This window comes from Odocoileus virginianus, chromosome 20, assembly GCF_023699985.2.
Source record: "Odocoileus virginianus isolate 20LAN1187 ecotype Illinois chromosome 20, Ovbor_1.2, whole genome shotgun sequence".
Classification (NCBI taxonomy): domain Eukaryota; kingdom Metazoa; phylum Chordata; class Mammalia; order Artiodactyla; family Cervidae; genus Odocoileus; species Odocoileus virginianus.
In genome coordinates, this window is record NC_069693.1 from 869305 (window position 1) to 890441 (window position 21137).

At 53.6% G+C, this 21137-nt stretch overlaps 2 protein-coding genes and 1 long non-coding RNA gene across 3 annotated transcripts; 1 reads left to right on the top strand and 2 right to left on the bottom strand.

The window, feature by feature from the left end:
* Positions 1 to 7392: 7392 nt before the first annotated feature.
* RNF225 (ring finger protein 225) lies at positions 7393 to 12098 on the bottom strand. Its single transcript, XM_070451644.1, has one exon. It carries the CDS (start codon positions 11047 to 11049, stop codon positions 9967 to 9969), a length of 1083 nt encoding a protein of 360 aa, XP_070307745.1. The 5' UTR covers positions 11050 to 12098; the 3' UTR covers positions 7393 to 9966.
* A 78-nt stretch (positions 12099 to 12176) lies between these two features.
* Positions 12177 to 17573, bottom strand: RPS5 (ribosomal protein S5). The gene is made up of 6 exons (XM_020899966.2): positions 17464 to 17573; positions 16641 to 16749; positions 13468 to 13677; positions 13195 to 13323; positions 12359 to 12457; positions 12177 to 12283 (listed from the first exon to the last, which is right to left on the bottom strand). The coding sequence occupies exons 2-6, from the start codon at positions 16746 to 16748 to the stop codon at positions 12215 to 12217; spliced, it is 615 nt and encodes a 204-aa protein (XP_020755625.1). The 5' UTR covers position 16749; positions 17464 to 17573; the 3' UTR covers positions 12177 to 12214.
* Positions 17574 to 17603: 30 nt separating this feature from the next.
* On the top strand, positions 17604 to 18640 carry LOC110141270 (uncharacterized). The gene is made up of 2 exons (XR_002315019.2): positions 17604 to 17963; positions 18235 to 18640. It is a non-coding gene; the product is annotated as an uncharacterized lncRNA (long non-coding RNA).
* The last annotated feature ends 2497 nt before the right edge of the window (positions 18641 to 21137 follow it).

Here is a 21137-nt window from a genome sequence, read left to right on the forward strand (position 1 = left end):
GCGAGGGCGGGCCTGGGACTTCCGGTTGGGCGTTTGGACCTTGTCGCGGCCGGAGGACAGATTTGTCCCACCCACCTGCCTTTCCGTTATTGGCAAATGTATTTGTTTGTTACAGACCAAAGAGTATAATTATACTGGTTTTGTTGCTTTTAAAGTAAGAAATATGAATTTACACATTTTTTATACACGTCAGTCATTACAGTATACTACAGGATAGTTTTGCTGCATGAAAAATCTCCTTTTTCCATCTATTCACCCCACCTTCCCTTCCCCTGAGTCCTTGGCAACTACTACTTCACTCTCTCTAGTTTTACCTTTCCTAAAATGTCATAAAGTTGGAATCATACAGTATATACCTTTTTCAGCTAACTTTTTCACTTAGGAATACACATTTAAGATTCCTCCATGCCTTTTTGTGGCTCCAGAGCGTAGTTCTTTTTATTGCTAAATAATATTCCATTGTATGAATGTACCAATTTCCTTATTCATTTATCATGGAAAAGCATCTCAGTTTGGCTCCAGTTATAAGCAATTACGGATAGATTTGCTATTAACATTCCTGTCCCACTGTCTGTCTCAACATATTTTCAATACATTTGTATAAATATGTTGGAGTGCGGTAGATGGATCACATAAGTTTATAAGAAACTACCAATTGTCTTCCTGAGGGCTATATGATTTTGCATTCTGGACAGCAGTAGAGTTCTGGTACCGCTTGTCAGTATTTTGGATTTTAGCCACTCTGATATGTAGTGATATTGTTTAAATTTGAAATCCCATAATGGGATATGATGTTCAGAATATTTTCATCTGCTTCTCTCTGCCATCTATGTATCTTTTTTGGTGGGATGTCCAAATCTCTTGTTTTTCCTTTTTTTTGGCTGCACCACATAGCATGTGGGAATTTTAGTTCCCAGACCAGGGATCAAACCGATACCCCCTGCAGTGGAAGCACCCAGTCTTAACCACTGGACCGCCAGGGAAGTCCCCATTGCCCTTTGAAAATTGACATCAGGGCTTCCCTGGGGGGTCTGTGCATGCGTGCTAAGTTGCTTCAGTTGTGTCCAACTCTGTGCAGCTGTATGGATTGTAGCCTGCCAGGCTCCTCTGTCTCTGGGATTCCTCAGGCAAGAATATGGGGTGGATTGCCATGTCCTCTTCCAGGGGATCTTCCCAACCCAGGGATTGAACCCATGTCTCTTATGGATAAGTGTGGTATCATCTGCATATCTGAGGTTATTGGTATTTCTCCTGGCAATCTTGATTCCAGCTTGTGCTTCTTCCAGCCCGGCATTTCGCATGATGTACTCTGCGTTTAAGTTAAATGAGCAGGATGACAATATACAGCCTTGATGTACTCCTTTGCCTATTTGGAACCAGTCTGTTGTCCTGTGTCCAGTTCTAACTGTAGCTTCTTGACCTGCATACAGACTTCTCAGGAGGCAGGTCAGGTGGCCTGGTATTCCCATCTCCTTCAGAATTTTCCAGTTTGTTGTGATCCACACAGTCAAAGGCTTTGGCATAGTCAATAAAGCAGAAGTAAATGTTTTTCTGGAACTCTCTCGCTTTCTCGATGATCCCACAGATTTTGGCGATTTGATCTGTGATTCCTCTGCCTTTTCTAAATCCAGCTTGAACATTTCATGTACTGTTCATGTACACGGTTCACATACTGCTGAAGCCTGGCTTGGAGAATTTTCGGCACTAATTTACCAGCATGTGAGGTGAGTGTGATTGTGTGGTAGTTTGAGCATTCTTTGGCATTGCCTTTCTTTGGCATTGGAATGAAAACTGACCTTTTCAAATTCTGTGGCCACTGCTCAGTTTTCCATATTTGCTGGCATATTGAGTGTAGCACTTCTACAACATCTTCTTTTAGGATTTGAAATAGCTCAACTGGAATTCCATCACCTCCACTAGCTTTGTTCATAGTGCTGCTTCCTAAGGCCCACTTGACTTCCCATTCCAGGATGTCTGGCTCTAGGTGAGTGATCACACCATTGGGGTTATATGGGTCATGAAGGTCTTTTTTGCACAGTTCTTCTGTGTATTCTTGCCACCTCTTAATATCTTCTACTTCTGTTAGGTCCATACCATTTCTATCCTTTATTGTGCCCATTTTGCCATGAAATGTTCCCTTGGTATCTCTAATTTTCTTAACTCTCTAGTCTTTCCCATTCTATTGTTTTCCTCTATTTTTGCATTGATCACTGAGGAAGGCGTTCTTCCTTCCTTTCTTCCTTCCAGCACAAGCTGGAGTCAAGATTGCTGGGGAAAATACTAGTAACCTCAGATATGCAGATGACACCACCCTTATGGCAGAAAGTGAAGAAAAACTAAAGAGCTTCTTGATGAAAGTGAAAGAGGAGAGTGAAAAAGTTGGCTTAAAGCTCAACGTTCAGAAAACTAAGATCATGGCATCCGGTCCCATCACTTCATGGAGAATAGATGGGGAAACAGTGGAAACAATGAGAGACTTTATTGGGGGGGGGGGAGTTCTAAAATCACTGCAGATGGTGACTGAGCCATGAAATTAAAAGACTCTTGTTCCTTGGAAGAAAAGCTATGACCGAGCTAGACAGCATATTAAAAAAGCAGAGACATTGCTTTGCCAACAAAGGTCCATCTAGTCAAAGCTATGGTTTTCCCAGTAGTCATGTATGGATGTGAGAGTTGGACTATAAAGAAAGCTGAATGCCAAAGAATCGATGCTTTTGAATTGTGGTGTTGGCAAAGACTCTTGAGAGTCCCTTGGACCGCAAGGAGATCCATCCAGTCCGTCCTAAAGGAAATCAGTCCTGAATATTAATTGGAAGGACTGCTGCTGAAGCTGAACCTCCAATACTTTGGGCACCTTATGCGAAGAACGGACTCATTGGAAGAGACCCTGATTCTGGGAAGAATTGAAGGTGGGAGAAGGGGATGACAGAGGATGAGATGGTTGATGGCATGATGCAGTCCTTGGGGTTGCAAAGAGTCAGACACGACTGAGCAACTGAACTGATTGACTCATGGATCCTGCATTGGCAGGCATGTTCTTTACCACTAGCGCCACCTGGGAAGCAGTGGTTTAGAATCCGCCTTGCAGTGCAAGAGCCTTGCTCTGCATCAAGAAGCCACCGCAATGAGAAGCCCACGCACAACAAAGTGTAGCCCCCGCTCACCGCAACTAGAGAAAGCCCGCATGCAGCAATGAAGAACCAACACAGCCAAAACATAAAATAAAATATTTTTTCCTTTAAATCCAGCAGAGGTCCACTGTCCTCTCACGGCCCATAAGTACCTGAAAGCAGAGAGCACGGACTGTGCGAAGCCAGCCACGCCCAAGGCCCAGTGTACCCCACCCCACCATTCCCCAAGTGAAGAGTGCATTTCAGAAGGGCTAAACAAGGCTATAATGGAAGTAGGGGTCACACCCATGTCTGTTTGGCTCCAGAGTTCACATGCATGGCTGAGTTGGCTCCACTGGCTGGGAAGAACAATCCACTGGCTGCTGTTCTAAAAGGGTGGATTTCTGCATATGTATGATTTTATTGGTATGAAATGCCCAGAATAGTAAATCCATAGAGACAAACAGTAGACATGGTTGCCAGGGATTAAGGGGAAGGAGGAATGGGACATGACTTGAATCAGGATGGGGCTTCTTTAAAATGTTCTGGAATTAGATAGTGGTTGCATAACTGTATGATCATATTAACAACGAAATGAATTGTAGACTCTGGGCAAATTGTATGAATGTGTTTAGATTACATTTCAAAAAACCTATTATTAAAAATAAAAACGAGCAAATTTCTGGAAGATTCCTTGGAAAAGTCCCATATCCAATGTGAGTTTTTCATGGCCACTAGAGTGGAAATACCCATGCCCAGTGAGCGGCATGCAGCTCTCAGGTCCCTCCTGGCTCCTCTGCCCCAGCCTCTGCAGAGACTGAGAGGGCAGAGAAAGTCACAGCTTAGGAGGACCACCCCAGCTGCCCTGCCAAGGCGTGCCCCTAGGGTAGACGCTCCCCATCCGAGCCTGCTTTCCCCTTGGGACGGAGGGTCGCAGCACTTCCCAGGTCGGCCAGGAGTTAGGGCTAGGGAGAGCCCATCTGAGTTACGTTCTTCCTTTGTAATCTAATCTACCTGTGTTCGCATTAGTCTGAGCACTAGCTAAGCACCAAGGACAGCAAGGGCGGGGACGTGTCTGTTCAGAGCGCTGAGCCTTGTGCTCAGCAGAAGCGCCACCGGTGCGATAACAAACCGGATCACTGCCTCTTCCCGCGGCCCCGCGGCCGGGTTGTCGAAAGTGCTCTAGAGGTAGTCACGACAGCTTCGCTTCAAGTTCCCGCCCCTGACTAACTGGGCACAGCCGCCTCCCGCAGGCTCTCCCTCTAGACCGCGGCCTGACCGCTGTGCGCGCGCAGCGCTACCGCGCGAGGGGCCGCATGCGGGCAAAATCGCCACAGGGACGGCCGCCGCGGGCGCTCCTCCGACTGTCATTGCGGGAGCGTCTCTGTCCCTCCCCCCGGCGCGGGGAGGGTGTGACGCACGCCCAGTCCCAGGGAACTGCGGCCAAGGTGGGCCAAGTTGCCAGGGCAACTACGGTCACGCCCCCAGCCCGGAATGCGGCCTCTGATTGGTCCGCGTTGCTGACACCCTCTTAGCTTTCCCCGCCTCGAACACCGCTGAGGTTCAGTTCGGTTCAGTCGCTCAGTCGTAGCCTACTCTTTGCGACCCCAAGCAATGCAGCATGCCAGGCTTCCCTGTCCATCACCAACTCCCAGAGATTACTCAAACTCAGGTCCATCGAGTCAGTGATGCCATCCAACCATCTCATCTTCTGTCGTCCCCTTTTCCTACTGCCTTCAGTCTTTCCCAGCATCAGGGTCTTTTCCAATGAGTCCATTCTTCGCATCAGGTGGCTAAAGTATTGGAGGCTCAGCTTCAGCATAAGTCCTTCCAATGAATATTCGGTGTTGATCTCCTTTAGGACGGACTGGTTGGACCTCCTTGCAGTCCAGTGGGCTCTCAAGAGTCTTCTCCAGCACTACAGTTAAAGAGCATGAATTCTTTGGCCCTCAGCTTTCTTTATAGTCCAACTCTCACATCCATACATGACTACTGGAAAAGCCATAGCTTTGACTAGATGGACCTTTGTTGGCAAAACAGTGTCTCTGCTTTTTAATACGCTGTCATGGGTGATCATGGTGGCTCAACTGGTGAAGAATCCGCCTGCAATGAGGGAGACCTGGCTTCCATCCCTGGGTTGTGAAGATCCTCTGGAAAAGGGAACAGCTCCCCACTCCAGTATTCTGGCCTGGAGAATTCCATGGACTATATAGCCCATGGGGTCGAAAAGCTTTGGACACAACTGAGCGACTTTCACTTTCACTAGGTTGGTCATAGCTTTTCTTCCAAGGATCAAGCATCCTTTAATTTCATAGCTGCACTTACCATCTGCAGTGATTTTGAAGCCCAAGAAAATAAAGTCTGTCACTGTTTTCATTGTGTCCCCATCTATTTGCCATGAAGTGATGCGATCGAATGCCATGATCTTCATTTTCTGAATGTTGAGCTTTAAGCCAACTTTTTCATTCTCCTCTTTCACTTTAGTTCTTCTTTGCTTTCTGCCATAAGGGTGGTGTCATCTGCATATCTGAGGTTATTGACATTTCTCCTGGCAATCTTGATTCCAGCTTGTGCTTGTGCTTCATCCAGCCTGGCATTTCTTTTTTTTTTTTTTCAGCCTGGCAATTCTCATGATGTACTCTCCATATAAGTTAAATAAGCAGGGTGACAACATACAGCCTTGAAGTACTCCTTTCCATAGTTTGAAACAGTCTGTTCCATGTCTAACTGTTGATTCTTGACCTACATACAGATTTCTCAGGAGGCAGGTCAGGTGGTCTGGTATTCCCATCTCTTTAAGAATTCTCCACAGTCTGTTGTGATCCACACAGTCAAAGGCTTTCATGTAGTCAATGAAGCAGAAGTAGATGTTTTTCTGGAACTCTCTTCCTTTTTCGATGATCCATCGGATGTTCGCAATTTGATCTCTGGTTCCTCTGCCTTTTCTAAATCCAGTTTGAACATCTGGAAGTTCTCAGTTCATGTACTGTTGAAGCCTGGCTTGGAGAATTTTAAGCATTACTTTGCTAGCATGTGAGATGAGTGCAACTGTGCAGTAGTTTGGGTATTCTTTGGTATTGCCCTTCTTTGGGATTGGAATGAAAACTGACCTTTTCCAGTCCTGTGGCCACTTAGGTTTGTGAGCGGGAAGGATAAAGAGGTTGGGAAATTGGTGTATGGAGGAGAGAGTTGTGGCTGCTGGACCCCAGGAGGAAGGAAGAGGGAGGCTATTCCTGGCCGGGGCCAAGGAGTGGACTTGAAAGGAGTTGTTCTGCAGAAGGCTCTCTGGTCCCTGCTCGAGTCCATGCCCTGTCCTGCCCTCAGCCTGATTTCCCATCTCTAAGCTGGACACTTCTGCTCTCAGCGTCCAGCGAGGGCCCTCCATGGTCCTGTGCCCTCAACCTCAAGATGAGAGGCTAACCCACAGCCGGACATGAGTGTAGTGTGGCCACAGGCCTCCCTGGCCCTCATGAAGAGAGGCCGGCTGGATCCTGGTGGCATGGAGCGTCCCGCGCACCTTGTTTGCAAGAGGAGACCTGGGGAGGGCCTGGGAAAGGTTTGGGGAGTGGAGGGCCCCATGAGCATGCAGGAAGAGGTCGTGTGCCCAAGATGATGGCCCCCTGGACATCAACTGCCCTGCCAAGTCCCTCGTCCCCACCGCACCTCTAGTGTGCCCAAAGTACAGAGCAGGTGCTCAATAAATACTTGTGGAGGAACGACAAATTCTTCCTGCAGGTTTATCATACCCCGTTTTACAGAATATAGAATAAAGTCTGACGGGTTAAGGTCTCCCTGGCACCATGCCAGGCACTGAGACGCCCACCCCCCACCACCAGCCATCACCCTCCACCCTGCGTTCACAGGCATTGGGACCATTAAGAAGAGGAGCAATACTGGGGCAGCTGTGGAGTGTGCACCCAGCGGGGATGGAGTGAGCCCAGGCAGGCCTGGAGAGCACAGCACCAGGTGGCCACAGAGGCTGAGGTGCCCAGCAATCCTGGCCCAGGTGGTGGCTGCAGGCAGTCCCGTTGCTCAGGAGCAGCGGGCAGGCGCACATCGAGGTAGTAATCAGCTAACAGGGCTGCTCAGTGACCCTGAGCTCAGTCATCAGCTGCATTTTACAGGAAGAGAGAACGAGGTTTCAGGCTCCCATCTGGGAGGGTAGAGAAGAAACCACTCCCCACAGTTTGGAGGGGGAAGCAGGTTAGGACACGTGTTACCAAAATGTATGCTTGGGGGGTGTCTGGCTGCTCGCCACTCCAAAGCCAATAAGCTAGCCAGGTTGGAGGAAAGGAAAATTTGCTTTATTTCAGATGCTGGCAACTGGCGGGGAGGGTGGCAGCCGTCTGTCCAAAGGCCAACTCCCCCCTCTGAGAAGCAGGCAGTGAGAGCTTTCACAGACAAAGTTGGGGGGGACTACATGCAGAAACAGCACCGTCATCCCTAACAGTCCGCTTCAAGTTGGTCATCAGTGGTCTGACCAGCATCATCTTGGTTGTTTTAGGTGTAGTTTTTCAGTCCTGGGTGCCCTTGTTCCCAATTCTTTGTGATCAATTCTCAGAATTGTGGCAGCTCAAGTCCTGGGTACAGTTTGGTCATCACGTACCTGGTGACCAACTTCTCCAGCTGGTGTTTTGGTATCTATAAGGCAGCTCACAGGATATGGCTCCAAATGTTATCTATAGCCCATGAGAAAGAATTGGAGGTCCTTGAATACACTTACTGACTACATTATTATTATTTAGTCTCCTTAGACTGTTTTCCTTTGTTTCTCACTTCTCTGATTAAACTTCTTCTTGGACTAGAGTTATCCACAGGCAAAGGACAGGCAGAGAACAAGGTCTGGGAGCAAGGTCCTGCCCCGCTTCACAAGGAGGAGCCAGCCCTGCCAGCTGCCCTCAATCACCAGCTCCCTCCCTCAGGTCCCCCTGACTCAGTGCATTCTCGAAGGTACTATTCCTCCAGGCAGCCTTCCTTGAGCCCCTTCAGGCAGAAAGCATTGTCTCTTCCTCTTCTGTGCACCTGACAGCCAAGGGCTCCTTTCTGAGCACCCCTGCTGCTGGGCCCATCTCTGCCCATTCTATGCCCCACCTCAACTCTTCCCAGCCTGTAGTGGAAGAGGCGAGGGATGAGGAGGTAGATATTTGAGACCCTGTGAAAGCTGAATAATGCCCCCCCCCCCAATACCTAGAAAGTGAATCTGTTACTTAACAGTAAAGATGGACTTTACAGAGGTGATGAAGTTAAGGATATGGAGTTGGAGATGTCCTCGATTATCTGGGTGAGCTCAGTGCAATCCTGGTGTCCTTTGCAGAAAGAGTGCAGCAGGAAAGTGAGGAAGAGAATGAGGAAGATAAGTGCCATGTGCTGTTCTAAGGAACTGAGTCAGTGGTGATTTGTTGTAGCAGCTGGGCAAACCTATACAGACCATCAGTCAGCCCTGCTCCTGCCCAACCAGTCTCCTCCCTGTGGGGCAGACGTAGCGCCCCGGTCCAGGCCCCTGCGGGCATCATTGGCCCAGATGTTGGACAGGAACTAGTCCAGGGAGACACTCCCTCAGACGAAGCAGCAGATCCCGGCAGAAGCAGCTCTGCTGACGCGCCTGGGCGAGGATGCCGGGAGCCGGGTGAACCAAGGTGCCCGCAGCAGTCCCTGCAGGGCCGTCCCTTCCTACAGAGCTATTCGGCACCCGTTGTGTGCCAGGTCCTGAGGACACACATGTGAACAATCAACCAGGTGCCCCCAGCCCCAAAGAAGTGACATTTCTCCCTGGAAAACGCTGGATGCCGCCCTGCCACACAGCGCGCCTGCAAGCGGGGGAGACAGAAGGCCCTTGTCCAGTTTGTGTGGTGAGGAGCTGCCATCTGCCCCACTGTGATAATTCAGGAAGGCTTCCAGGAGGAGGACCTCCTCCCTGCAAGCTGCTGTCCACAGGGAGGGCGGAGGCCCCCTCGCCCTCAGTGCTGACAAGGTGCTGAAGGAGGGCAGAGACTGACGCTGAGCATTCGGCGGGTGGAGATGCGGGTGATGGGGGCTCGTGGTGGGCAGAGGGCCCAGGACCCCCGGGGCAGGCCAGGAATGTGGGGAGCGATCCCCACCGACACAGCCTGACCTGCAGGCAACCTTGGCCGCTCTGAGCCAGACCACGGCTGCCCTCACAAGAGGAGGCTTCTAGAGAACTCCAGAAGCCACCCCCAACAGCAGGAGTGAGGGCCAACTGCAAGCTGCTGTTCCGGGCCCAAGCGGAAGTCCGCCTGGGAGGCCCGGGCCGTCTGTCCCTCCGCAGGCCTGGCCAGGCCCCTTCCCGGCAGGCCCCAGCCCCAGCCCCAGCTGGGTGCGCAAGGCCACCACGCAGGCCTTGCATGGGGACGGCTGGATCCCACCCAGGCCCAGCCTGCAGGCAGTACCCAGTCTGGGAAGGAGCAGGGTGGTTGGTCCCGGCCACTCGCAGACGTGGCCAGGGACCCAGCAAAAGCCCAAAGGATGAGTCAAATCAGAGTGCCAGCCAGGGCTGAAAGTTCTCCTGGGGCAATGATGACTTGGGGGACACTTCTGAGGCTCAGGATCGGGGGGTGCCCCTAGCAGGGCCCCGCGGGATGCTGCCCCAGGGACTGGAGTCCCAGGAGAGATGCGGACCAAGGGCACCCCTGGCTCGTTGATGAGTGCCTCCCCGCGGGGCCTCGACACCCACGGGACTCCTCCAGCGGTGGACCACGGGTTAGGCACTGCAGTCGGGGCTGCTCCTCGAGAGGGTCCCTGCCTCCTGAGGACGCCCGGAATGAGCCGCCGGGCCTCGCTGGAGCAGGGCGCCCTTTCCCCGCACCCGCCGATGTCTCCGGAGGGATCACGGGGAGCCTCAGGACGACCCCCGGGCCCCCGCGCCCCGTGCCTGCGGGGTCCGGTCAGGGCCAGCGTCCGCCCCGCCCCCCGCGCGCTCCGAGGGCCCAACAGATGTCTCTGTGTCCTTCGGGAGCCCCTCGGGCTCCAAAGCCCCGGGTGGGATGGCGTCCGGGTCGGGACCCGAGTCCGGGCTGGGGCTCCAGTCCGGGTCGGGGCTCGCGGGGCGCGGCGTCCTGCCGGGGGTCCGGAGCGCTGGGGCGGTGGGCCGAGGCGGGAACCAGGAGAGGCCGGGAGCCGGGGCAAGGGCCACGAGCTGGGGCCGCGCAGGGTGGGCGGTGGTGGCGCGCGGGATGAGGAAGAAGATGTAGACGCCCGAGACCACGAGCCCCGCGGCCACCAGCACGGCCAGGACGACGGCCGCGTGGAAGAGCCAGGCCGAGCGCGCCAGCGACAGGCGGCGCGACAGCGGGCGGCCGAGGCGCAACGGCGGCGGCGGTGGCGGCGCGCGGGCCTTGCGCAGCCCGGGTCCGGGCGGCGGCGGCCGCAGATAGAGCAGGCCGCGCCGGCGGTCGAAGCGCACGGAGCCCGGGGGCGCCGGCGGGACGCGCGCGGGGCCAGGCAGCAGGCCGAGCTGCGTGGGCAGCGCGGGGAGCCCGCGGCGCGGGGCCAGGCGCGTGGGCGCGCGGCACACCGGGCAGGCCACCGCCGCGCCGCCGCCCGCCGTGGCCAGAGACAGGCGGGCCAGGCACTCGAGGCAGAAGACGTGGCCGCAGTCCAGGCTCTTGGGCAGCTTGAACACGCCGTCGAAAGGCGACACGCAAATGAGGCACTCCACCGGGGAGGCGGGGGCCAGCATGGGGGCCGGGCTGCCGTCGGCCTCCTCTTCGCCGCCCTCTTCCTCGTCCTCTCCCCTATCGGGGCAGTGCGGGGTGCACGCGGAGCCCGGGGTGCTGGGGCCCGAGCCCCGGGGGGCCCGCGGGCGGCGGAGCCAGGGTGGCCGAGGGCAGGGCATCCGGGCCGGCCTGCGGGGAGAGGCAGTCAGCGGCCGTGCTCTGGAGGGACCAACACCGGGAAGGGTTGCCGGAGGAGCAGAGAGCATGGAGGAGGCAGGAGGGTGCGGGGAGTGGGAGGAAGTGGACCCGAAGCCGCCGGCGGGCGAGTGGGGTCTAGGGGCTCTGAGCACTGCGGACTCAGAGCCAGACGTGGGGACCCCCAGGCAGATCTGACTTCAGAAAAGACCCGACGGGCTCCCAGGAGATCTGGGCAGACAGACCTGGGAGGAGACCCCAGACTCAAGGGAGAGGCAGGGGAAGGAGAGGCCCCAAACCTCAGGACGTCGGGCCGGCAGCCCACCAGGCCAGGTTCCCCAAGCACAGACCCCAGCAGCCTCTTCCTACCTGGTGGCGCCTCCACCCTCGGGCTGGCACTTCAGCGCGGTTCTAAACCCATCCCTAGACCTGTGCGCAGGTGGACACTGCGGGCCCCTCCCCGTGGGCGGGGCCGGCGCCCTCCAGGTTCTCACAGGACCTGTCTGACCGCCCCCAGAAGGTCCCGACAGGATGGAGCACACAAGCCTGACCTCAGCGGGGTGTCGGGGGAGGCCGGAAGCACAGGTTGACAAGGCCATGACAGTCCAGGGCCTGGAAGGGGGGCCCCCCCCACCTCCAGCCTTCCGGAGGTCATGAACCTTCCACCCAGAACCACTGTAGGATGAGAGCTATCCAGGGTACCAGTGTGTCCATGGGGGGAGACCTAGGCCGGGGACAGGGTGCCCGAAGCCGCCTTCTGGGGTCCTGGGGGTTGAAGGCGGGCAGACCCCACAGTGCATTGAACTAGGTCAACGCCGTGCAGCCAGCAGACAGGAGGAAGAGACTGTTTAGCCCAGGCCCTGACTCCGGCTGCTTCCTGGCAACTCTCAGGGTGGGCTGGACCTCCCAAGTGCCTGCCCAGTGCCATCTCTGCCAGGGCAACCCCACCCCTCTCATTTCTGATACCGGCCGGGTCGGTCCGGGCAGCCAGGCCTGCAGCCCAGGGTGCCACGGTTTCTGAGTCAGCGATGCTTCCCGAGCTGAGTCCTCCCTGGTGAATCCAGGTCCCCACAGGGCGAAGACACGCCAGGAATGAATGCGGCCAACTCCTCAGACACCAGGCTCAGCCGGCCCCTCACCCCCGGCTCCCACACCAGCCCCAGCCCCAGCCCAGGACAGACAGGAGAAGGGGCTGCCCCACAGGGCAAACAGGTTTATTGCAGCTGCAGCCAGGGATCAGCGGTTAGACTTGGCCACGCGCTCCAGCTCGTCCTTCTTCTTGATGGCGTAGGAGTTGGAGGAGCCCTGCAGGAAGACACTCAGCTCAATGCGGACCCCCTTCCCCTGAGACCCCCGCCTCCCTGTAGCGTCCTCACCCACCTTGGCTGCATTGATGAGCTCATCCGCCAGGCACTCGGCAATAGTCTTGATGTTCCGGAAGGCGGCCTCCCGGGCACCGGTGCACAGCAGCCAAATGGCCTAGGGGCAGGGGGTCAGCTGAGCAGGTGCCCCCACCCCAGGAGGGCCCACAGTTCTCTGGTACCAGGCCCCTAACACACCCTGGCTACCACGCTGCCACCCGCAGGCCTACCAAGCACAGCAGTGGGAGCCCAGAGTGCTGCCCAGAGCAGGCCACTAGGGCTGGGATCAGACTGAGGGCCATGGAAAAGGGTGTCCAAGGCTGAGGCCTGGGCCCCTGATGGCAGCAGATTTAAACCAGCTGAGATGGGGAAAGCAATGTGTGCTCCTGGCCCAAAAGCCTTGACTGAAAACAACCAACCATAAAGGGTATGCTGGGGACAGCGCCACAAATTGGACCGGTGTTGCAACGTGGACGACAGATTGCTGTTAAATTCCTTGCGGGTGACAGTGGGGACAGACTAGACTGTCTAGGAGACACCCACTGAAGTGTTAACAGAAAAATGGTCAGAACACCTGCTATGGGTTCTCACATGATCCAAGAAAATAAAAACAATGTGAAAACATACACCCTGGAACTGGCCCTTCAGCCAAATGATGCCAAGAGAGGGCCAGAGCAAGGATGTGCTCTGTGGGGTGGGAACCCTGGAAGGCTTCCTGGAGGAAATGACACTCAGGTAAAACATGCAGACAGAGGTGAACATCCCCAGTTGCTATCCTCTGCCCCAGGCAGCATTCTGACCCAGCCTGGTGGCTGTTCCTGGGTGGCCACATGTGCCCAAAGGCCCCAAGCCCACCTGATTCACACGGCGCAGTGGGGACACGTCCACAGCCTGCCGCCTCACTGTTCCAGCTCGCCCAATGCGGGTGGAGTCCTCCCGGGGGCCGCTGTTGATGATGGCGTTCACCAGGACCTGCAGGGGGTTCTGGGGGGCGCGGGGGGATGCCCATGAGCCAGACGCCCAGCCCGCGTCCCTCCCCGTCCCTGGAGGACCCCGGCATGCGTATGGTGGGGGTGCTGTTGGCTTCGGGTGCCTGAGGGCACTCTCCCCACTGGCCCCGGGCCCTACCTCGCCAGTGAGCAGGTGGATGATCTCGAAGGCATGCTTGACGATGCGCACGGTCATGAGCTTCTTGCCATTGTTGCGGCCGTGCATCATCATGGAGTTGGTGAGGCGTTCCACGATGGGGCACTGTGCCTTGCGGAAGCGCTTGGCCGCATAGCGGCCCGCGCTGTGGGGCAGGTACTTGGCGTACTTCTCCTTGACAGCAATGTAATCCTGGAGCAGTGGAAGAAGCTCACTCAAGAGCAGGATGGACATCCGAGGGTACCAGGGGGACCCAACACCTGCTTATGGGAGCCCCCACCCACCTGTGGGGCTTTGGATGTGAGCCCCTGCCTGCTACAAAGAATAAAATCTAAGCAAGTGATCCTTGGAAAGAAAGCTATGACAACCTAGACAGAGTATTAAAAATAAGAGACGTCACTTTGCCAACTAAGGTCTGCCTAGTTAAAGCTATGGTTTTTCCAGTAGTCATGTACAGATGTGACAGTTGGACCATAAAGAAAGCTGAGCGCTGAAGAACTGATGCTTTTGAACTGTGGTATTGGAGAAGACTCTTGAGAGAGTCCCTTGGACTGCAAGGAGATCCAACCAATCTATCCTAAAGGAAATCAACCATGAATATTCACTGGAAGGACTGATGCTGAAGCTCCAATACTTTGGCCACCCGATGCAAAGAACAGACTCACCGGAAAAGACCCTCATGCTGGGAAAGACCGAAGGCGGGAGGAGAAGGGGGCGACAGAGGATGAGATGGTTGGATGGCATCACCGACTCAATGGACATGAATCTGAACAAATTCCAGGGGACAGTGAAAAAGAGGGAAGCCTGGCGTGCTGCAGTCCAAAGGTTTGCAAAGAGTCGGACGCGACTGAACTGAGTGATATGAGTTAGCAACTGAACAACAAAGTGACTTTACCAGCTCACTAAAAAGAGTACTTTCTTAACAATGGGAGGAAAGATGTGGAGAACTAAGGAGATGATGGCCCATAACCCCAGTTTTCTTTTAAAAGTGTTCTTCACTCTTCACTGACCCAAACACTGCCGAGTGTTCCCTAAAGGGCTGATGGGGGAACCATCCCAGAGAACCACTGTTTTAAAAGAATCATTCAACAATCTTGCCTATGAATACATACATGTCCCAAGACAATATCTAGTAAACACTATATCGTTGGGGGAGGGGCTGAGTCAGAGGAACTCTATGTACCTAAAAAGGATTACTTCTGACCTGTTTCCACGATGAACCCTACATAAAAGTCACTCTACCACAAACAAGAACATTTACAAACAATGAGTTTCTACAAAACCAAGGATTGACAGGAAAGAATACAGGATTCTGACATAGGCATGATAGACTGGAGTCTCCTCTGGAGAGAACCATTTGCACAAACAGAAGTATACAGATGGGTGTACATGCAGGGACTCCCACTGTGCAAGAAAAAACTGTGAATACCAAACACCCCAGCAAGCATTTGGTTATGTTGCTGGGCCCCATGGTAGAGTCCAGTACACCTTTGATAGTGAGAATTTTGATACCATGCTGACTTCTGCTCCCCCAGCCTCTTGAACACCAGGGAAAAGTGAAAAATTGTTTTTACATTATTAAAGTTTTGTACCAAAAAAAAGCAAGAAGGGGAAAAAAAACACAAAGAGGCAAACACACATGTGACAGACCATCATGTGACCCGCCAAGACTAAAACACTTAGTATCTGGCCGTTTTAAGCTTGCAAACCTCCTCCAACAAACCTATGAAGGAAAACAGCTCTAGAAGACACTCAAAGTGAAAACAAGATTTGAATTCTCTGTTGGGCTCAGTGCCTAGTTATTGTGATTTACATGAAAAGTCAAAGTTGCTCAGTTGTGTCCAACTCTTTGCGACCCCATGAACAACTATACAGTCCATGGAATTCTCCAGGCCAGAATACTGGAGTGGGTAACCTATCCCTTCTCCAGCCGATCTTCCCAGTGCAGAAATCAAACCCGGGTTCCCTGCGTTACACAGAAATAACAAATAGTAATGCTGGTTGGATGGCAACACAACGGACGTTGAGTTTGAGGAAACTCCGAGAAAGAGTGAAGAACAGGGAAGCCTGATGTACTGCAGTTCATGGGGTCACAGTCAGACATAACTTAGCGCCTGAACAATACCAATGCAGTCACAAAACATAAATTTCTTTTTATAAAGGCCCCACAAATGTCCTAATGAGCCCAAGTGTAAAACAGTGTGGGGGCAACACTGCAGTGGAGAACTCCCATTTATCAATTTCAAAACTTATTACAAAGCTATAGTAATCAAGACTGTGATACTGGCACCAAAAAAAGGGGGGGGGGGGGGCACAGAGACCAATGAAATAAGAGTTCAGAATCCAGAAATAAACCCTTACATCTTTGCTGAATTGATATTCAACAACAGTGCCAAGACTATTCAATGGGATAAACAGTCCCTTCAACAAATGGTGCCGGGATACATACATATACCATATAAATGAGATTTAAATAACATTTTATGGCCTAAATTTGTTAAGATGCACAGAACTCCAAAAGACAAAAATCACATGTGCTGAGACAATTGGATTTCCTCACACAAAATAATAATTTGGGGCTCGTACACTTCAAATACCTGTGCACCTGGAGGGACGTGAGTACCTGAGGGTTTTGGTAAACTTGGGGCTCCTGGAACCAACATACCCTCAGACACTGAGGGACAACTGGAAAGTGTTTAGATTTTCAGGCATTTGAATCTTTGTAATTTGACTCTTCTCTCCAGGGCAAAACTTCTGGACTTGATGAATACTGCCCATTTTTATCTAATTCTAAAACATATAATTCAAATTAAATAGTATTGCCTTTGCTATTTCCGATACTTGAGTAAAATAAGAAACACATTTAAAAAACAAAATGTATAAAACTAAAAAATAAATTTTCTGTATATTTCACTACAACACAAAAAACTAAACCACCTGTGGGATGGGATAATTACTGTGGAAGGAACCATCTCCTGAGAAAAACTGTAGCAACCTCTAACAGGATACAAAGAAAAACAGATATGGTGGGTGTGGTGGTCCAGGAATCCCTCCTTTACCTGTGCCACCTTCAACTCTACTTGGCAGGAAGGAAGGCTACAAGTTTCAAGTGACCCCGCCCCCAGCCAGGGAGCACAATCTTACACCCTCCTTACCTGCAGAGAAATGTCATTGATCTGCACGTCGTCGGTGCTCCACTTCCCAAAGAGCTTGATGTCGGGGGTCTCTGCTACTGCAGGCGCAGCTGTTTCCCACTCCGTCATCCTAGGGATAAAAATCGTCAAAGCCCAGGCATATGTATCACTAACTCTGAGGTCAGTTTAGAGCACAATCTGAGAACTGGGAAATTTCTAGCAACCAAAGAACGCTGGGAATATCTGGGTCCACCGTGTTGAATCTTAGAAAAAACACTCTGTCAGAAAGCAACACCTGTCTCTCACCCAGGAACCCTGAGGCCCAGAGCGGACAGGCACCCCCTCAACAGTTGCAGGCCGGCCCAGGGATGGGCAAATGCCCTGAGTCCAAATGCCCTTACGCTGCATCCGCTAGAATTCAACCCCCAACCATGTTCTTCCAGAGTTCTGCGATCCTACAGATCTAAAACTCTCCTTTGGGCTCAGCTCCCTCATCAGTATAGCGTTTAAGAGTTCTGTTTTACAAATACAAAAGTTGAAGTTGGTGTCCGACCCCGAGGAGATCATTAGGGGCTGTTATTTAGGAGGAAGCATCTATTTAAGGAATTTTCTTACGTAAATAAAGTACAGCTGCAAAGACCAAGGTAACCGCGAGCAACGTCCCCAGTACGCCGCGAAGCAAGGCTACAGCGGCGGCGAAGCTGAAGCGAGAAAGCAAGAGAAACTTTCCTCGCGCCTCCGTCAGGTCACCCGCACGAGGAAAGGCCCCGGGCGCGGGACGCACCCACAGCTTCCGGGAGACCCAGGATCGCCCCTCGGACCCCCTACTCCGCGGCAACCTCACCTGAAGGCACGGCCGAGTCGTCTCGATCGTTCCGCGTTGACCACGCGCCGACCAGGCACAGACAGGAAGAGGCCGCGCACCGCGGGCTGAGGCCTTTAACTGAGGCGAGAACTTCCGGGTCAGCGAAGGTGGCGCGTGCGCATACAGATTCGGCCTAGTAACGGGCCAATCCGGAACGAGCATGTAAACGCGCCCTCAGGGCCTGACGGAACACGTATACATTCAGCGCGTGCGTTCTCGCAGAAGTGGGCCCAAAAGGCAGTCTGGCGGAAGTCCAACTTCCAGCACTTGAAAGCTCGTTGGGGAGGCACTTGCACAGGCGCAAAGGTCTCTTTGAGGCCAACGCCGCCATGTCTAATGTGGTCAGAAGTCTGGCGCGCAGTGATCGCTACTCCGACACGCACGTGTCGCAGGCCGGGTGGGCTCAGTGGTGCCGGGACGTCGCGACTGCGCTCCGCTGTGGTCCCGGCCCCGCGTGTGTGGCCGGGCTCCACTCGAGGGTCTGCCTCCCCCACGCTCGCGCGCCCGGGGCTGTTTGGGGCCTGAGCCTCCGAGAGGGGTCCCGTCGCTTCATGCCATGCCGGGATCCCCTTCCCACTGTCTCTCCTTGGTGCCCGCGTTTCCTGCCCCATTTCCACTTGCGGGAGGGGGTCGGGGAGGGGTCCTGGGGGACAGCTCCCTCCCTTTCTGATTCAGCTAGGGCCTGTGCTGCTGAGGTCTCTGGTCGAGTGCAGGGGCCGCACCGTGATGGGTGCCCTGTCCACTCTGCAGCTGCACTCAGTGACCCCGGCGATTGGCGTGGAGAGCACGTAGCAAGAGTCACACCCCCAGCCTAGACCCTGGAGCCGAGCTGGGACGTGGACGCCTCCTCGGCGGGCTTCGCAGGCGCAGCGACCACTAGCTGCACACCCGTGCTGGCTGCAGATGGCAGGAAGCGTCATCTGGGGGAGCTGAGTCCCCTGAGCCTTCTCATCTCCAAGTGCCCATGTCAACCTTCGCGGCTGGGAGCTCGCCTTCTGACTCAGGCGGTCCTTCATTTGTCTCCAACACCCCCACTAGTCCACCGTCATATGCATTGCGGGTGCTCAGCAGCTTTGGTGTTTGTTGACTGACTATAAAGACTTGTTCCTACCCCATCTCAATTCCTAGAGCTTTCCATAAACTCTGGAGTGTCTCAGTCACAGCTCATGTCTTTGTCCAGGGGGGACACAGGCCTAGAAGCTGGTCTGGGCAGGGGATCAGGCGTCAGGTTCTGGGGGGTGGAAGTCTGGGAGCTGCACCCAGAGGCCAAGCTCCCCCACCACCATCCTGTGGCCTTCCCCTGGCCTCTGCCCTGCTCTGTGCAGAGCAGCAGTTGGGCTCTCCACCGTGGTCTGTGGGGATGGGGACGGGCTGAGTAGGCTCTGTCTGTTTCTCCAGGACACAGCTGGGGAAATGCTTCCCAGGGAAAACAGGAAGCGAGTAGTAGGCACTGGGCACCCTCACTCAGCAGGATCCAGAGGGCCCCCCAACCCTGCCTCTTTCTCCTCAAAAGCTGACAAGGGCCCACCCCTCTGAACCTGTTTCCCCTGTCTGTGAAAATGAGAACTAAATCAAACAAGGTGAGTCTGGAGTCTGTGGCCTGGCCGTCAGCGATCACTTGATAATGGACATCTTTATAGACCTGACAAGAGTGACCCACCCTACAGTGGAGAGCAGGTGGGAGGACCTGTGGTAAAGCCCTCTGTGGTGGGGGGTCGGGGGTCACCTTGCTTAGGTGAAGATCACACACTATTTGCCAGGGCTCCCCATGTCCCCAGACACAGGCACAAAGTTCGGAGTCTGATCCTGTAAGCCTCAGGATGCTGGTACTGTGTTCTCCAGGCTGGAGGGGGCCAGGCTCTGCAAACCCACCCCCAACCCCCGCCTCAATTCCTGGTGCAGCATGTTCGCTCTGGGCTAAGGAGCCCTGGCCGTCCTCTGTGCCCTAGTTTTCCAACTGCTCCGTGAGGGTGGAATGTCAGGCTTGTTCTCTGTGTATCCCCAGCTGGAAGTACAGTGTCTGCTCACAGTAACTGCTGGATAAACAATGGATGGAAGGATGGATGCGGTAGTTCTCTGGTGTCTTGCTGCTCCCACTGTGGGCTTCAGACAGACACTGAGTCACTAAGCCTCCCTCCTTCATGAGACACCAATTTCAGACCCATAGTTCTTTTGTCCCCTGTTCAGAACACCTCCTCACCTGGTTCTGTCCCTCTTCCTGGCCACCTCTTTAAAAAAAAAGAAATTATTTTTATTTTTATTTGGCTACCCGGTTTAGTTGCAGCACATAGGATCTAGTTCCTTGACCAGGGATCCAAACCTGGTCCCCTGCCTTGGGAGCACAGAGTCTTAGCCCCTGGACCACCAGGGAAGTCCTGGCCACCTCTTAATTGAGGTCAGCCTTGGGAAACCCCTTTCTAATCCCAGGTAGGCATTAGGAAGCTAGGAATCAGACTATTTGCTCTTCAGAACAACTTGATTAGGTACTCATGGAGGCCCGGAGAGGTGCAGTAACTTACCCAGGGTCACACAGCAAAAGGGGGCCAAGCTGGAATTCTAAGCTGGTTGCCCCAGAACCTGACCTCTCCTACTTCAGCTGGTCTCTCTACTTCTCTGCATCATGTCTCCCCCAGTGCCAGGGAGCTCAGCATGTACAAAGTGCCCAGTAAATGTGTTCAATGAACAAATGAGTCCAGTCAACTCTAGGCCTTTCCACTGGATCTGGCATGATTCAGAGAAGGGCTCTTTCTGCTCGCTAAGCTCCTCCCTTATTAAAGAAAAGGTTCATGAACAAGTAACCATGTAATTACCAAGGAAGGATGGTCTCTTTGATTTCAAACCTGCTCAAACGAACAAATGAATGTGAACAAACAAGCATATTTGTTGTTCCTCTAACTCCTGCAGGACTGTTAGTCTTCCGCCCCCACCCCCACACACACACAACACAGGCATCCATCTCCTTGGCAGACAGCAAGTTGATCTTTCCCACTGCTCTGGCCACCTGCTCTGGCCACTGAGCATCAGTCTGGGCTCACAGGGATGGATGGCTTGTCTGGGCCAGGATGCTTATTATAGGCCTAGAGCGCAAGGCAAGGGAGGTGCCTGGGCCAGCTCACCTGCTAGGTGGGCTAGTCAAAGCCCACTCCCCATCCTCAATTTGCTTAGCTCTAAATCAGGACCACATGTTCATGGTGGCTCTTCGGAACGAGGGCCAGAGGGGGCAACAGGACAGAACGTGCAGATGCCGGAGCAGCTGCAGACCTGTCTCCTCACTTGGCAGCACTTCGGGTGGAGAATAGAGGTGAGGAAGAACTTAGGACAGGGTATTAATAGGGGCTCTCAGAGGCTTGGATTAAGAGTAAGTCCAGAAACACATTTCGAACATCCAAATATCCAGAATTAGTGGGTACAGGATTTCAAATTTTGGAGGCCAGATGTATGAATTCAGAAGTCTCGCAGATACAGATATTAGCGGCTGCGATCTGGAGATGCAAGGCACAAATTCGGAGGGAAAGGGGGACTGGGACTTGAGGAGGGCGAATCCAACGCCTCAGCTGGGTGAGAAACGGGTATGTGGATTTGGGAGGGTGGGACCCAAAGGCAGGAACTGGGGTAGAACCTGGCATCCATACCTGTCTGAACTAGAGGCGGGA

What these genes read in the sequence shown, in the direction of transcription:
- RNF225 (XM_070451644.1), bottom strand. Translation starts at nt 11,049, where the DNA reads ATGCTCTCTGCTCCTCCGGCAACCCTTCCCGGTGTTGGTCCCTCCAGA.
- RPS5 (XM_020899966.2), bottom strand. Translation starts at nt 16,748, where the DNA reads ATGACGGAGTGGGAAACAGCTGCGCCTGCAGTAGCAGAGACCCCCGAC. An exon ending in TCCACCTGCTCACTGGCGAG is followed by an intron (nt 13,324 to 13,467) that starts GTAGGGCCCGGG and finishes CGCGCCCCCCAG; the next exon opens with AACCCCCTGCAGGTCCTGGT. An exon ending in AGCTCATCAATGCAGCCAAG is followed by an intron (nt 12,284 to 12,358) that starts GTGGGTGAGGAC and finishes GTCTTCCTGCAG; the next exon opens with GGCTCCTCCAACTCCTACGC.